This window comes from Amblyraja radiata, chromosome 14 (genome assembly GCF_010909765.2).
Source record: "Amblyraja radiata isolate CabotCenter1 chromosome 14, sAmbRad1.1.pri, whole genome shotgun sequence".
Lineage (NCBI taxonomy): Eukaryota > Metazoa > Chordata > Chondrichthyes > Rajiformes > Rajidae > Amblyraja > Amblyraja radiata.
In genome coordinates, this window is record NC_045969.1 from 46031918 (window position 1) to 46045362 (window position 13445).

At 38.5% G+C, this 13445-nt stretch overlaps 1 protein-coding gene across 5 annotated transcripts; it reads left to right on the forward strand.

Annotated features, from left to right (window-relative positions):
* The first annotated feature begins 1616 nt into the window (after positions 1-1616).
* Positions 1617-12802, forward strand: prrg1 (proline rich and Gla domain 1). 5 transcript variants are annotated; one of them, XM_033033213.1, is made up of 5 exons: positions 1645-1718; positions 2196-2310; positions 5630-5668; positions 7077-7237; positions 10440-12802. In XM_033033213.1, exons 3-5 carry the CDS (start codon positions 5659-5661, stop codon positions 10938-10940), a joined length of 672 nt encoding a protein of 223 aa, XP_032889104.1. In that variant the 5' UTR covers positions 1645-1718; positions 2196-2310; positions 5630-5658; the 3' UTR covers positions 10941-12802. The 5 variants fall into 5 exon arrangements, with proteins under 5 accessions (XP_032889103.1, XP_032889104.1, XP_032889105.1 ...); XM_033033212.1 differs by lacking the exon at positions 2196-2310 and having other exon boundaries at positions 1617-1718; XM_033033214.1 differs by lacking the exon at positions 2196-2310 and having other exon boundaries at positions 1648-1713.
* The last annotated feature ends 643 nt before the right edge of the window (positions 12803-13445 follow it).

The window sequence follows — 13445 nt, forward strand, 5'->3', positions numbered from 1 at the left end:
CGGTTTCGATCATCCCATCGGCGGCTGCATGTGTGGAGTTTGCACGTTCTCCTTGTGTTCATGTGGGTTTCCTCCAGGTGTTTCAGAGATATGCAGGTTTGTAGGTTAATAAGCGAGTTCAGTATTACGAAAAACACAAAGAATCATAGGATTTGTCAAAGGTCACTCGCTATAAAGAATCAGCGAACAAAGCGCTGGCTGCATAAACCATAAATTCTTACCTTTATTCATGATTTATGTGTAAAAATATATTTAATCTGAGGAACAGGGGTCCCAGGTAGGGGTGGAACAGCAAGGGGGCAGATGCAAGTGGGAGACGGGGAGAGACCGGACCGGCGGAGAGACATTCTCGGCAGACCCGCGCCTCATCCGAAGCCAGGATTGAACCCGGGTCCCCTGCTCCGCAAGCGCTGCCGAACCGCCGCTGGACCGTCCCTGCCCGGGGGGCGGCCGGAGACGTCTGGACGGACGGGACCATGGCCCAGAGGAGCAGCGGCCCACAGACAGCACGGAGAAGAAGCGCCATCTCCAGCCCAACCCCTCTCCAACTCCCGAGGAACCCGCTCCCTGACGGGCCGGGGACCGCCAGCAACACCCCCTGCCTCACCCAGTGGCTGCGAGCCAAACCCCCAGCGTCGGCGAAAGCCAAGCACCAGCCATCAACGGGGATACACACAAAATGTTACTGCAACTTACCGGGACAAGCAGCATCTCCGGAGAAAAGAAATGGGTGACGTTTTGGGTCGAGACCCTTCTCCAGAAATGTTGCCTGACACGCCGAGCCACCACAGCACCCCATGTGTATCCCCGCCACCGCCCCACCAGCCCAGGGCCGCCTCGGACACCACCGGCAGTTCTCGGACAGGGACGGGACACCCGGGAGGAGACGGGGACGGCATAGCAGCAACTCAACAGTGCTCGCAGTGCCGAAGACCCGGGCCCAACTCCGACCACAGACGAAACGCAAGCCTGCACACAACGCAGCAGCAAAGCTACCGAGAATGTTTATAGCGAGTGACCTATGACCTGGGCATGCGCAGTCAGAATACCAAACTCGCTTATTGGCCTCTAAAATTGATCCCGACTGTGTAGGCAGTGGTGGAGAAAATGGGATAACATAGAACTAGTGTGAACGGATGTCTCCAGAGGTACTGTTTCCATGCTGTATCTCTAAACTGAACAATAAGTATGTAAAACTGTATTAATGCCTGATGCTGGAAGTGGTCAAAATCATACGATACTACACGATAGAACTTTATTTATCCCAGGAGGGAAATTAATCTGCCAACGGTCATAAAACCATAAAATACATAAAACATGAAATTAAAGTGACTATTGGAAAGGATTGGGGGTGTGCAAAGATTGCGGATGGGGGGAGGAGGGGGGGGGGGGGCAGTCAGTCTCAGTCTACCTCACGACAGAAGGTGGAGGAGTTGCAAAGTTTGATAGCTTTAACTTTACAACTTCCAATGATTGTTATCAGCAAGAACTACACTGAAATGCTCTACCTTTCTTAAAAGGCGAACAATGGGACTGAAATTGCCCCCCCCAAAAAACAATAATGTGTATCTGCTCCTTTAAGGCGTTCCCCCTGCAAGTTGTGGATTCTGACAATTTAAAGGTCGTGCTGATGCTTAGGGTGCGCATGCGCATGCCTTCATCGTGGACGGAAACTTTGTAGGGCGGTGGGTGCTTTCCGAGAGGAGGAATAAAGTGCGGTAATTATTCCCTCTTTATCCTGGAACCTATTCTCTGCACATAGTTCTAAAGTTGTTTTTGCAATTGCCTCGATAATATAACAGTGGTTATTTGAAAGAGGGGAAAACTGAAATTGGATTAAAGTGGAGTTGACGGCGCTTGGTCTTGCCTTCGCTCTCTTTCGGCTGCGCTGTTACTGATTAATGCGGTCCGTGTTTTGTGATCATGTGAGTTGAGGCATTGAAAGAACATTCCTTTTAATAAGCTCTTCTGTGTAGAGTTAGACAGTGTGGAGTTGGGGATTAGGCAGCAGGGCTCGCGACGTACAACATTGACTTTCCACGTTTAAGTATTGTTTTCGTCTAATTGACGATTGAACATCCATCTGTGCACTATAGAGTGATCAAAAATACGATCAAATCATTTTATTTACTTCCCGAGGTGAGTTTAACAATCCGCACGTTTGAATACGCGTTCAGTAACCGTCTTTTTTATAGGACATGATAATTGGATATGTGTTGGAAGTACAGTACAGAAAAAGCATTTCAATAATATTTTGGTGTCCACTAAATACTTGCCGTCTGACCATGGAGTATTAGGAGTTATTTTGCTGTGAGTATTGTTACGGCTTGGCCGGATAATTGAAGTAACCTTTTCCTTTTCCTTCCTCGCCCTGTCGTAGTGACTGGACAAATAGTTTTTCATCTGGCGTTTTGTTTTTGATTTTTAAACGGTACTTCCTCTCTCACTCTAAACTGTTTTTTTCTCAAATCTTTGTAATTTGAATTTTTTTTGTCATTGGAATTCTTTGCCACAGGTTGTAAAATTGAGAAATTTAAAGCAGAGATAGATTCTTGATTAGTACTGGTGTCAAGGGTTATGGGGGGGGGTGGAGAGTCAGACGAATTGGGTAAGGAGGGAGAGATAGATCAGCTATGATTGAATGGTGTAGACTTGATGGCCCGAATAGCCTAATTCTGCTCCTACTACTTATGACCTTATTTCTGTTTTTCTGATAGCTGTAGATTCGGGACGCTTCAATCTGCCTGGTTTTGGTGCAGATCTTGGATGCACCAACCAAACTAGTTTCATTTCCTGTGAAAATGGGGAAATTGTCCTTCTGTCAAGTTTATTTTTTGGATAGAAACCATTGTTTTGATTTTTAAATGGGTACTTCCTCTCTCACTCTAAACTGGTATTGATTTTTTTTTCTCAAATCTTTGTCATTTGAATTATTTTGTCATTGGAATTCTTTGTCACAGAAGGTTGTAGGCCCGTCAATTGAAAAATTTAAAGCAGAGGTAGATTCTTGATTAGTATGGGAGGAAAAAGTCAGAAGAATGGGGTAAGGAGGGAGAGATAGATCAGCCAAGATTGAATGGCGTAGACTTGATGGCCTAATTCTGCTCCTCCCACTTATATTACCTTATTTCTGTTTTTATGATAGCTGTAGATTTGGGACGCATCAATCTGCCTGGTTTGTGCAGATCTTGGATGCACCATCCAAACTAGTTTTATTTCCTCTGAAAATTGTGAAATTGTCCTTCTATCCAAAAAAGAAACTTGACAGAAATCATCGGAATGACGGCATCAATGGATGCTGCTACCTTGCCAGAGATGTTAATTTGTTAATTACAACATTTGCATGCACAGATTCTTACAAAATAGTTGCTATGGAATTAAGTCTTGCTGAGTACGGATATCTGGTGGTATAAATTTTGGATATGTAGAATCAACCTTATTCTCAAAAATGTGTGCCACATTTTTAGTTTAAAATTGAGTGTTTTAGAATAAAAAATATTAGCATGCATAAACTGATGACTGCAAAACCTTTTATTTAAAATGTGTCTTTTCAATTATATCTACTGAAATGTACTTAAATATCAGTGGAACCCAGCCAACAATATTGAACATCATCCAAGGAGTTGTTGGCTTCAGAATGTTTTGTATCAGTTGGGGTAAACCTGGTCTGCTTTGAAATAGTGTAAGCCAACAAATAAAGGTTGCATATTTCAAAGCTTTATTTGTATGGTTGGTAATTCCGGAACTGTGGAAGTTTACACCAGATTTAATGAAGATTTTTAGCAGGGTTGGTTGGTGAAAATCTTCTGAAACCATTTTGAGAGATTCTAATTATGATTGATAAGGATAGCGGTAATGAGATATGTTTGTCATGTTAGTCAAATAGCAATAACCATACAGTTTTTGTATTGGGGTGCAGTTTGGAGCATGGTACAAAATAATTCTGTACACAAGTGATTAGATTGTTTCATTCTGTGTCACCAGCAGTTAAAGCCAAAGGAGGAATTTATTGAGTTTCTGTTTTCATTAAAATATTAAATTAAAGCAAAATAGTTCGAGCAGATAAAGGTCAGTACGTTTAGCAACATGCATGCCTTTTCTGTGCAGTCTTTGTACAGAATGTAGTTCTTTTTTTGTAGTTACAATGTTCTTTGTCACTGTTTTGTGTACGTCACAAAATCAAAGATATTGACCTTTTTGATACATTAGTGCTAATGCTGTTCTTTTTAGATTGAAAAAGGAACATTTCAATCGGGAAGGAATACAGCAGATATTATTATTGGAGATTAGCATTTTTAAAGCCACTTAATTATATTTATTTATTTCTTCAACAAGAAATGGTTAAATCTGATATTTTCATAGCGTGATAATCAATGTATTTTTCATTTCATAAGTTCTGGGAGCAGAATTAGGTCATTTGGCCCATCAAGTCTACTCTGCTATTCAAATCATGGCTGATCTATCTTTCCCTCTCAATCCCTTTCTCCTGCCTTCTCCCCATAACCCCTGACACCCTTACTAATAAAGAATCTGTCAATCTTCACTTTAAAAATATCCTTTGACGGCCTCTACAGCTGTCTGTGACAATGAAGTCCACAGATTCACCACCCTCTGACTACAGAAATTCCTCCTCGTCTCCTTTCTAAAGGTACGTTCTTTTATTCTGAGGGTATGGCCTCTAGTCCTATACACTCCCATGAGTTTCAATGAGGTCCCTTCCCCCACATCTTAAATTCCAGCGAGTGCAGGCCCAGTGCCGTCAAACGTTCATAATATGTTAACCCAATCATCCCTGCGATTATTCTTGAAACCTCCTCTGGGCCCTCTGCAACAGCAGCACATCCTTCCTCGGATATGGGGCCTAAATCTGCTCACAATCGTCCAAATGCGGTTTGACCAGTGCCTTTTAAAGCCTCGGCGTTACATCTCTGTTTTTATATTCTAGTCTTCACGAAATAGATATTAGCATTGCATTCCTTACTGCCAATTTGACTTGGAAGTTAACTTTTTGGGAATCCTGCACCAGCACTCCCAAGTCCCTTTGCACCTCTGATTTCTGAATTCTCTCCCCATTTAGAAAATAGTATGTGCCTTTATTCCTACTACCAAAATGCATGACTGCACACTTTGCAACACTATATTCTATCTGCCGCTTCTCAGCTCGCTCTCCCAACCTGTCCAAGTCATTCTGCAGAGTCCCTGCTTACTCTATACAACCTGCCCTTCCACCTATCTTTGTAAAACCTGCAAACTTGGCCACACAGCTTTCAATTCACTCAGTCAACCAGAAAAAGCCCCCTTTATTGCCATTCTTTGCCTTCAGCTATAGCCAACTTGCTATCCATCTAGCATATTCACTGATAGATACCATGGGCTCAAATCTTTCAAGCAACCTTGCATGCAGCACCCTATTAGAGGCCTTTTGAAAATCGACTGACTTTGTATTTTCTGCTATTTACTACTTCAAAGAATTCCAACAGGTTTGTCAGGCAAGATCTCCCTTTCACAAAACCTTGCATTCGTGAAGATTAGAGGAGTTGAGGGTTTTCTCATTTAATGGGTGAAAAGAGCCTGGAATTGATTTCTTGCAGAAAATCCACCATTAAGATGTGTATTTTTCTTCTTCCAGACATCCTGATTTACTTTCTCTAAAAAGTCATGGAAAATGGTGAGTACGGATTCTCTTAGTGAATGCTGTTTAGATTTAAAAAATCTAAATTATAAAATTGTTAATTTTAAAGTTTCACCTAAAAATATTCCCAATACCAGCGTTTTGATTTGTATGATTTGATTTGCACTATTCCACTTGAGCTTCTGAATTCTTATGGTGCGAAGTGTTTCTTTTTAAGTCTATGTATAATTAACATTCTTTGGTATGTGCAGATCCTGGACAATCTTTGCATAAACATGTTTGGAGATTGTTGTCTAAATTGGGAGAGCAGTTCCACAGATAGATGGGGACACAGATTGACACAAGTGTAACACAAATCAAACATTGCGTTCAAATCCCAGACTCTTCCAAAACTGTAAACCAATACCAATATTCTAGAACAATCCCTGAGTATGTCTTGTCCAATTGGCAGGACAGAATTGCTAAATGTGGTGGCCTGGTGATAGAATAGTGGGAGGGAGTAACTTGGAGACCTGTCGAGGATTATCCCCGGATACTGAAATTTCATGTTGTTAGTTCAAAAGTTTATAACTGGCTATTGTTTTTAATACTGTTCTCGTCTGTTACATTTTGAACAAATTTGGAAAGAACACTGAAAATTGATGGCATGAATTATACTCTGGGTGAGGAACTTCAATACCCACCACCATTAATCAATAGTGCTAGTTGAGTCGTGAAAGAGAACTGCCAGAATGGGTCTGCAATGTGAGAGAGAAACTTTGATCTCATCTTTGGCAAGATATGTGGTGCTAATGGATCTGTCCAAAACAACAGTTTGTAGTGCTTACCACGCAGTCCTGTGGAGACAATCGCATCTTCATGTCAAGGACATCATGTTGCATGGCTTTATATTTGTTCCAAGTAATTTAGAATAAATCTGGCAGCTCAATACTGCCAGGAGTGAACCAAAATCAACTCTTTGAGAGACGTGGGATTCCTATGCTTCTAACCTGAAAAACATAAATCTCTATAAGTTTGCTCTATAATGTCAGTAACCAAGCAGCTCAAAATCATATTGCTTTGAATAGAATGTTGAATTAATTGTACAGAAAAATTTCCATTGAAATGTAATATGATCAGCAATCACTTGGGTAGCAGGAACAAGCAGCAAATTAAAATATACTCCAGTTGTTTTTACACCAGACTGGGTAATTAAATTCACATTCACATTCATTACTAATCACTTACCTGCCACTCCTGTGACATTGCACAACAGATTTATTTTGCTGCAGTTTTGAAACCACTTGGGCATTTTCTCTCGTACTCTCAAGCGTTTGGTTCCTGGTCTGTACAGTAACTCTTTAGATGGGTGTATTTGACCTAATTGGTACTTTATTTTAGTACATTAAATGAATTATTTTCTTCATTCAGGGCACTGTTTCATGAATTACTTTGTTTGTTGTAGTGTTCTTGAAGCAAGGCGAGGCTAACTCTATTCTGAAAAGATATCGAAGAAAAAATACATTCTTAGAAGAGGTGCAACAGGGAAACATTGAACGTGAATGTCGGGAAGAAGTTTGTACTTATGAAGAAGCAAGAGAAGCTTTTGAAAATGATGAGAAGACAGTAAGTTGACCAGGGGTTATATTGATTGACTGTTGAACTGATGCATCTGCTTTCATGAAGGGTTTGAACACTACTCTTGCTAATGAGTGGCAATTTGCTTTACCTACTCATTGTAAGGAGTTAAGAGTATCCATTCTTTAAAAATGAAAGGTACTTTTCCTGAAAGGATGATGCAACCAGATTCTGAGATGATGCACTGGAGAGACAAGTAAGACGGTTAAGAAAAGCATGCAAAGGTAGTGATGGGAAGTAATACTGATATTAAGCAGTAATGCAAGCAGGTGTGACTCTAAAATAAGGGATATTTGGTTTTAATCATTTTTTGGTAAATGTAGTGCCTGAGGTGTATTTCCATGTTTGGGAATCTCAATCTAAATTTATCGAACAATCAGCAAAAGTAATTTCTGTTTGCCTGATAAATATTACTCCGTTCCCGAGTGGAACATAATCCAAATTGATCCAAATTTCTGCCTTTCCTTCTATGCAAGTTTGTACTGGGAAGTGCCAATAATTAATAGGCCAAAACCACTGAACTTTCAACACTGAGAACTGGTATACACACATTCAAATTTTTGTTCTCAAGCCCAATACATGTTACAAAAGAATAAAAAGTGTACGCCGCTCCAACCGTCAAGCCAGCCATTCAGTGTGATCATGGCTGTATCAATTCTCCGTAGTCCTCAATTCCCTTGTCTTGGGTCTTAAATATGACTTAACCTTAATACCTTGAGTTTAGAATTCCATAAATCTGAAATCTGAATGTGAACGTGAATGGTAAAATGGTTTGTTCTTTGCAATATAATACATCAATTTCCATTTGATGAAATATTATTATTAAATTATTGAATTACTAAGCAAAATTTGGTAAAGGATTCTTAAATAACATTCAACGATCCCATGCAAAATTTGCTCGGAACTGTAAAGTAACTCAAAATAATTAAATAATTGAGCATGCAGTCAGTGTTGTGGAAGTCATTGAAATAAGCTGCATTCCATTTTTGTAACCACAGGATGCATGCAAGAGAAAATAAGGAAGCAGATTTAATGAAGAATATTCTAAATTGCAAATAGATTGGTAAAGAATTCCTGAAAACTAAAGGCCAAAATTTTAGGACATCTTGTCAACTGCTGTGAATAAACTCCTTCAGCCTGAGATTTCCTGTCTATTCATTGTTATAAACAATGTCAGCTGCTGTGGCTGTGGTATATATATTTTAGTATCTGCCTAAAATTAAGAATGGGATTATCAAGTGGCCTTTACAATTCATTGTGTAATGTGCATATTCTATGTATTTAAATTCCAAGCAAAACATTATGCTGGAGGATAGACACAAAGCTGGAGTAACTCAGCGAGACAGGCAGCATCTCTGGAGAGAAGGAATGGGTGATGATTCGGACCGAAACATAACCCGTTCCTTCTCTACAGAAATGCTGCTGGTCCCGCTGAGTTACTCCAGCTTTTTGTGTCTATCTTCGGTTTAAACCAGCTTATGCAGTTCCTTCTTCCACATTATGCTGGAGGAACTCAGTAGGTCAGGCAGCATCAAAGGAGGGAATGGACAGATGACATCTTGGGTGGGACCCTTCTTTTGATTGATTGGAGTTGAAGGGAGAAAGCTGGAAAATGGAGGAGGCTCCTGGCAAGTAATAGATGGATGAAGGTGAGGAGGATTTGATTGGTAGATGGGTGGAGTAAATTATAAAGGTGAGAGGTGAAAAGGAGACAAAGTAGTGTCTGATTAGGAGAGGAGGAGTGAATTGTAAAGTCGGGGGGAGAGATGTGGGTGGTAAGGAACAGGTGGGGGAAGGTGTAGTTGGAAAAGGAAATGGATTCCCTTGTAGACTCACGCTCGCTCGTTTGGAACAAGGAGTGTTCAACATACCTAACTATAAAGGCTGTCATAGCTGGGGCCCATGTGAAGGATGGCCATTTAAAATTCCATCTTATATTTGAGCAAGAAAGCTCTCAACGGTTTCAAGCAGTTCTTTATTTTTAACTCCTTTATCCTCTGCTTTATCCTCTGCTGTTTCACTTGTATAGAATTGGATGATAATTTAAGTATTAAATAAAGGATTCTGGCAATAACCTATTTGCCAAGCAAAGGATAGGTATGTTTCTTGTTAAGCCAAGAAATATTGTTTGTCCTATGATATTGTTGAGAAAGTATGAAATCTGAAAGAACAATCTTTCTCATGAGGGTACTGTGAGGGGATTTGGAGGAAGTGTGGTGATGAAGATTGCATGTTTGAAGGGTGTTTTCAAGTTTCTGTGGTACACCATGAGAATAATACGTATTGATGGTGGAGGTGTGTAGCAAGGAACTGCAGATGCTTGTTTAAACTGAAGATAGACACAGAATGCTGGAGTAACTCAGCGGGACAGGCAGCATCTATAGAGAGAAGGAATGGGTGACGTTTCGGGGTCGGGGTTCTGGATGTTTAGGCTGGAGGTCTCTATACCAGTAACTTAGTCTGCTTGGTGTCAAGCTGCTTGAATGTGGGAGTTGCATTCAATCAGGTAAGTGATGAGTATTCCATTACACATCTGACATGCCTTGTGGCTAGTGAAAAGGATTTGATAAGTTGGAAAATTCACAACGGAATGTCTGGGTTCTAATATGTAGAAAGGAACCACAGATGCTGGTTTAAACTGAAGATGGACACACAAAACTGGAGTAACTCAGCGGGACATCTAGGCCAAACTAAACATTCAGCATACCTGGAGAAAAAGAATGGGTGACGTTTCAGGTCGAGACCCTTCTTCAGACTGGGTCAAGGATATTTACCCGAAACGTCACCCGTTCCTTCTCTCCAGGGACGCTGCTTGTCCTGCTGAGTTACTCAAGCGTTGTGTCTATCTGGATTCTAATGTTTTGTCCTTATTATGGTAGTTGGTATTGATAATCTTTGTCTTGCATTCTTAAGCCAATGATGATATTGAAGAAATTTAGTTTGGTCTAGATGTTCTGTCTAAAGCACAGGCCTTCAATTGAATTCCAGTCTTTTACATGGAAAATCTGCAATGATGTGTATTTTTCTTTCCCCTATATAATTTTCCTTCTCATTTTATAACTGAATAATTTTGTTAAATTAATTTCACCCAACTGTAATATAATTTTTATGAAGTGCAGAAAAATGTTGTCTAAGCACTATTCTGAACTTGGTATAAAATCAGTTTAACATGATTTACCTTTATTTTCAGAATGACTTCTGGGCAGTTTACATAAAGGGACAAAATGGGGATGAAGGAAATGGTGCTGGTATCAATATGGAATCTGTTTACCTTGTGGCTCCTCTAATGGCTGGTCTTCTTGTGATTATTATTATACTGTTTGTTATTTGGAGATGTCAGGTGAGAAAGGCAAATTGCAGGCAAATCACTTATGCCCATACTCAACACCAGGCAAACCAACCCACCAGAAACTTATCAGTGGTAGTATTTGGTTATAATCAACATCCTGTTGTCAGTCCACTTGATAGATTAAGTAGCCTGCAACCGGAAGGCACAGCTGGTGAAAACTCCAATCAAAATGGATTCCCTGTAAGATTGTCTGGATTCTTAAATGCAGATTCACCTCCATCCTATCATGAAGCTACTGGCCAAGCAGAGAATCTGAGAATTAATGATGAAGGAAGGCAAAACGAAGATCCTCCGAAGTATGAAGAAATTGCAAATCCCAATGTAGCTAAACGCATACCATAAGTTGCCAATGATGCAAGATGTTTTTTATTTTTCAAATAATTAAAAATTAATTTGCCATTTTTATTATCACAGACGAAGGCTTTCTTGTGCTGTATGTAATGTGAGTTTTTACAGTCTGCTTTGCAATTGAAATCCTTGTGAAATTCACAATTTGATAATCATTGATTTATTTTTCAATTGAGTTGGTATTTTTGATGGGGGACAAGAACAATTGGGAACAATAATAAAATGCAAGAGTCTGCAGAAAAGTAAACATTATTTTACTCCCAGTGAATGAAAGTGTTAGTCTCGAGAATTTACCACTTTTAATATCATACTTGGGGTGGACACAACTATGGCTTTGGAGTTTTTTAATGCAACATTTACTTGTCTTCTACCTCAATATAAACACAATTGATTCTATTTAATTGCCAATCATGAACTTGGAAATAAACCAGAAATGCTGCCCCAAAACATGATAGAATTCCAACAGTTAATTAATCTTGGTCTCTAGTTGAGGCCCACCTTCACATGAAATCTCAATAAGTAACAAAGAATGGTCCCCATTGCTGTTGTCATTGAATAGATATTGGGATTTAGATTGTGTGTGAAAGTTCTAATGCTGTTAAATTTAGGGTATTGTATTGATATCTATTGCATGTGTCAGACTTCACCTTGGTATGGCTGATTGGAGGATCACGTTTTAAGGATTTAATGGTTGATTTTAATCCATTCCTGAAAATGTTTAAGTAAAATATAGTTGATGTTGCCCTTTTCGCTGTAACTATTTCTGTACTTTCTCCATCAAAAGTGCATAAGCAGCATGTTAAGTTTGAATTATTCAAACTGTCCATGTCCTGATTGCTCTTTTGTCAACTTATTACAGTCTAACTAAATCTCCTAAAATGTGTTTACTTCTGTAAATTACATAATTATTTATCAAGCATCTCACCTATGATCAAAAATTTGTTTTGTTGCCATTTTCCCCTACGTTGTCGTGGCCAGTTAGCCCATTTGCAAGGTTAGAATATTGAAAATATAGATGGGTTTATAAAGCATTGAATCTAATTTGGACAAGATATTACATTTTTATTTGTCTTGCAAAATCTCATCTGGACATTAATAATACAAGATATTCAACTTTTTCATGTTTCTCATTGTAATAAACTGCATAGTAACTTTTTGTTTTTAAAATACAATCAGTATTGATTACTCACCACATTCATCAATGAAAGTGGTGTGCACTTTTGGCACAAGTGAATAATGGGTTTCAGGTGATTTTTATTGTTTCCACAAAAATACAAATTTCAGAAAGCTCGTGCGATATTTGGGAAGAATGGTGCATCTTAAATTGAAATGTATTGTTATGATTTTGTTTCTAAACGGCTCAGGATTCCAATTGAACAAATAACTTATTTTGACAAATTGTGGCTGGAGTGTAAATATACTTGATATTTTAACAATATTTACTTTTATATATAAACTCACATGTGTGCTTCAATCAACAGAAAATATTGAAATTGAAATATATAACTTGTGAATGCTGAAATATTGAAAAATCTGATTCTTTAATAATGGATTTTTCCCACTTCAATATTAATACATGAAAACATTGGATATTGACTTTAAAGACAAAGTTTGAAGATTTTGTACAACGTGTAAATAATTTAATGGAATGATATTTTCACTAAATCACATTTTGAAGAGATGTATTATATTCAAGCACAATTCTGAACAGATGCCTTTTGTATGTTAATGAACTTAAATTTATAATTCATTAAGGAGGACCTGGTTCAAACCCCCCCCCCCTCCCACAAGTTTATTGTAACAACTGAAGAGTAACTACTTTGCTCAAAAGACAAATAAAATTATTCATAATGGTATTTATTGTAATTGCAATATTTTAATGATTTTGAAGACGAGCAACTGGGTTCTTAAAAAAAAAATATGTTTTTTAAAGTCCCTTGTTAGGTTATAACACGTCTTGTATTTGTGCTTAAGGAATAAGTTTGTATTTCAATAAGCCAAACCAATTGGAGTTAGCTTTGCTTCAGCATTATTTAAAATCTTTTTTGGGCAACAATCAATTTATTTGGAAAAAGTACATTGCTGTGCTTTTTGGCAGAATAAATTATTATTCTGCATTCCATTTACCAACCCAAACATTCATAGAGATAAATGTTCCCACTTGTTTTTATCTTTGCAGCAAGATTCTATATTTAGCCTGACATAACTTCCTCATTCCATATCATCTAAGGCTTTGGCACTGAGTGACTAGTTAAGCAGCAAGTCTCATTTCTCATGGTGTTATTACAAGGTGCATTACAGTTTGAGTATTTTCCTGTTTGCCCAGTCTTATAAAATATATTGCAATAATGTTGGAGAGTTTTTACTCATAAAATAGAATGCATTTAATGGAAAATATTTACAATTGATATTTTGAAATATTCAATATTGGATATAAATCCTATCCTACACTTTCCCCTATCTAGCTGTTGTTTTTTTTTTGTGTGAACTAAAAAAATA

Bases quoted from the DNA above. Each gene is read 5' to 3' on its own strand.
- prrg1 (XM_033033212.1), top strand. The intron at 7,238-10,439 runs GTAAGTTGACCA...CTTTATTTTCAG, and splicing joins TTGAAAATGATGAGAAGACA to AATGACTTCTGGGCAGTTTA.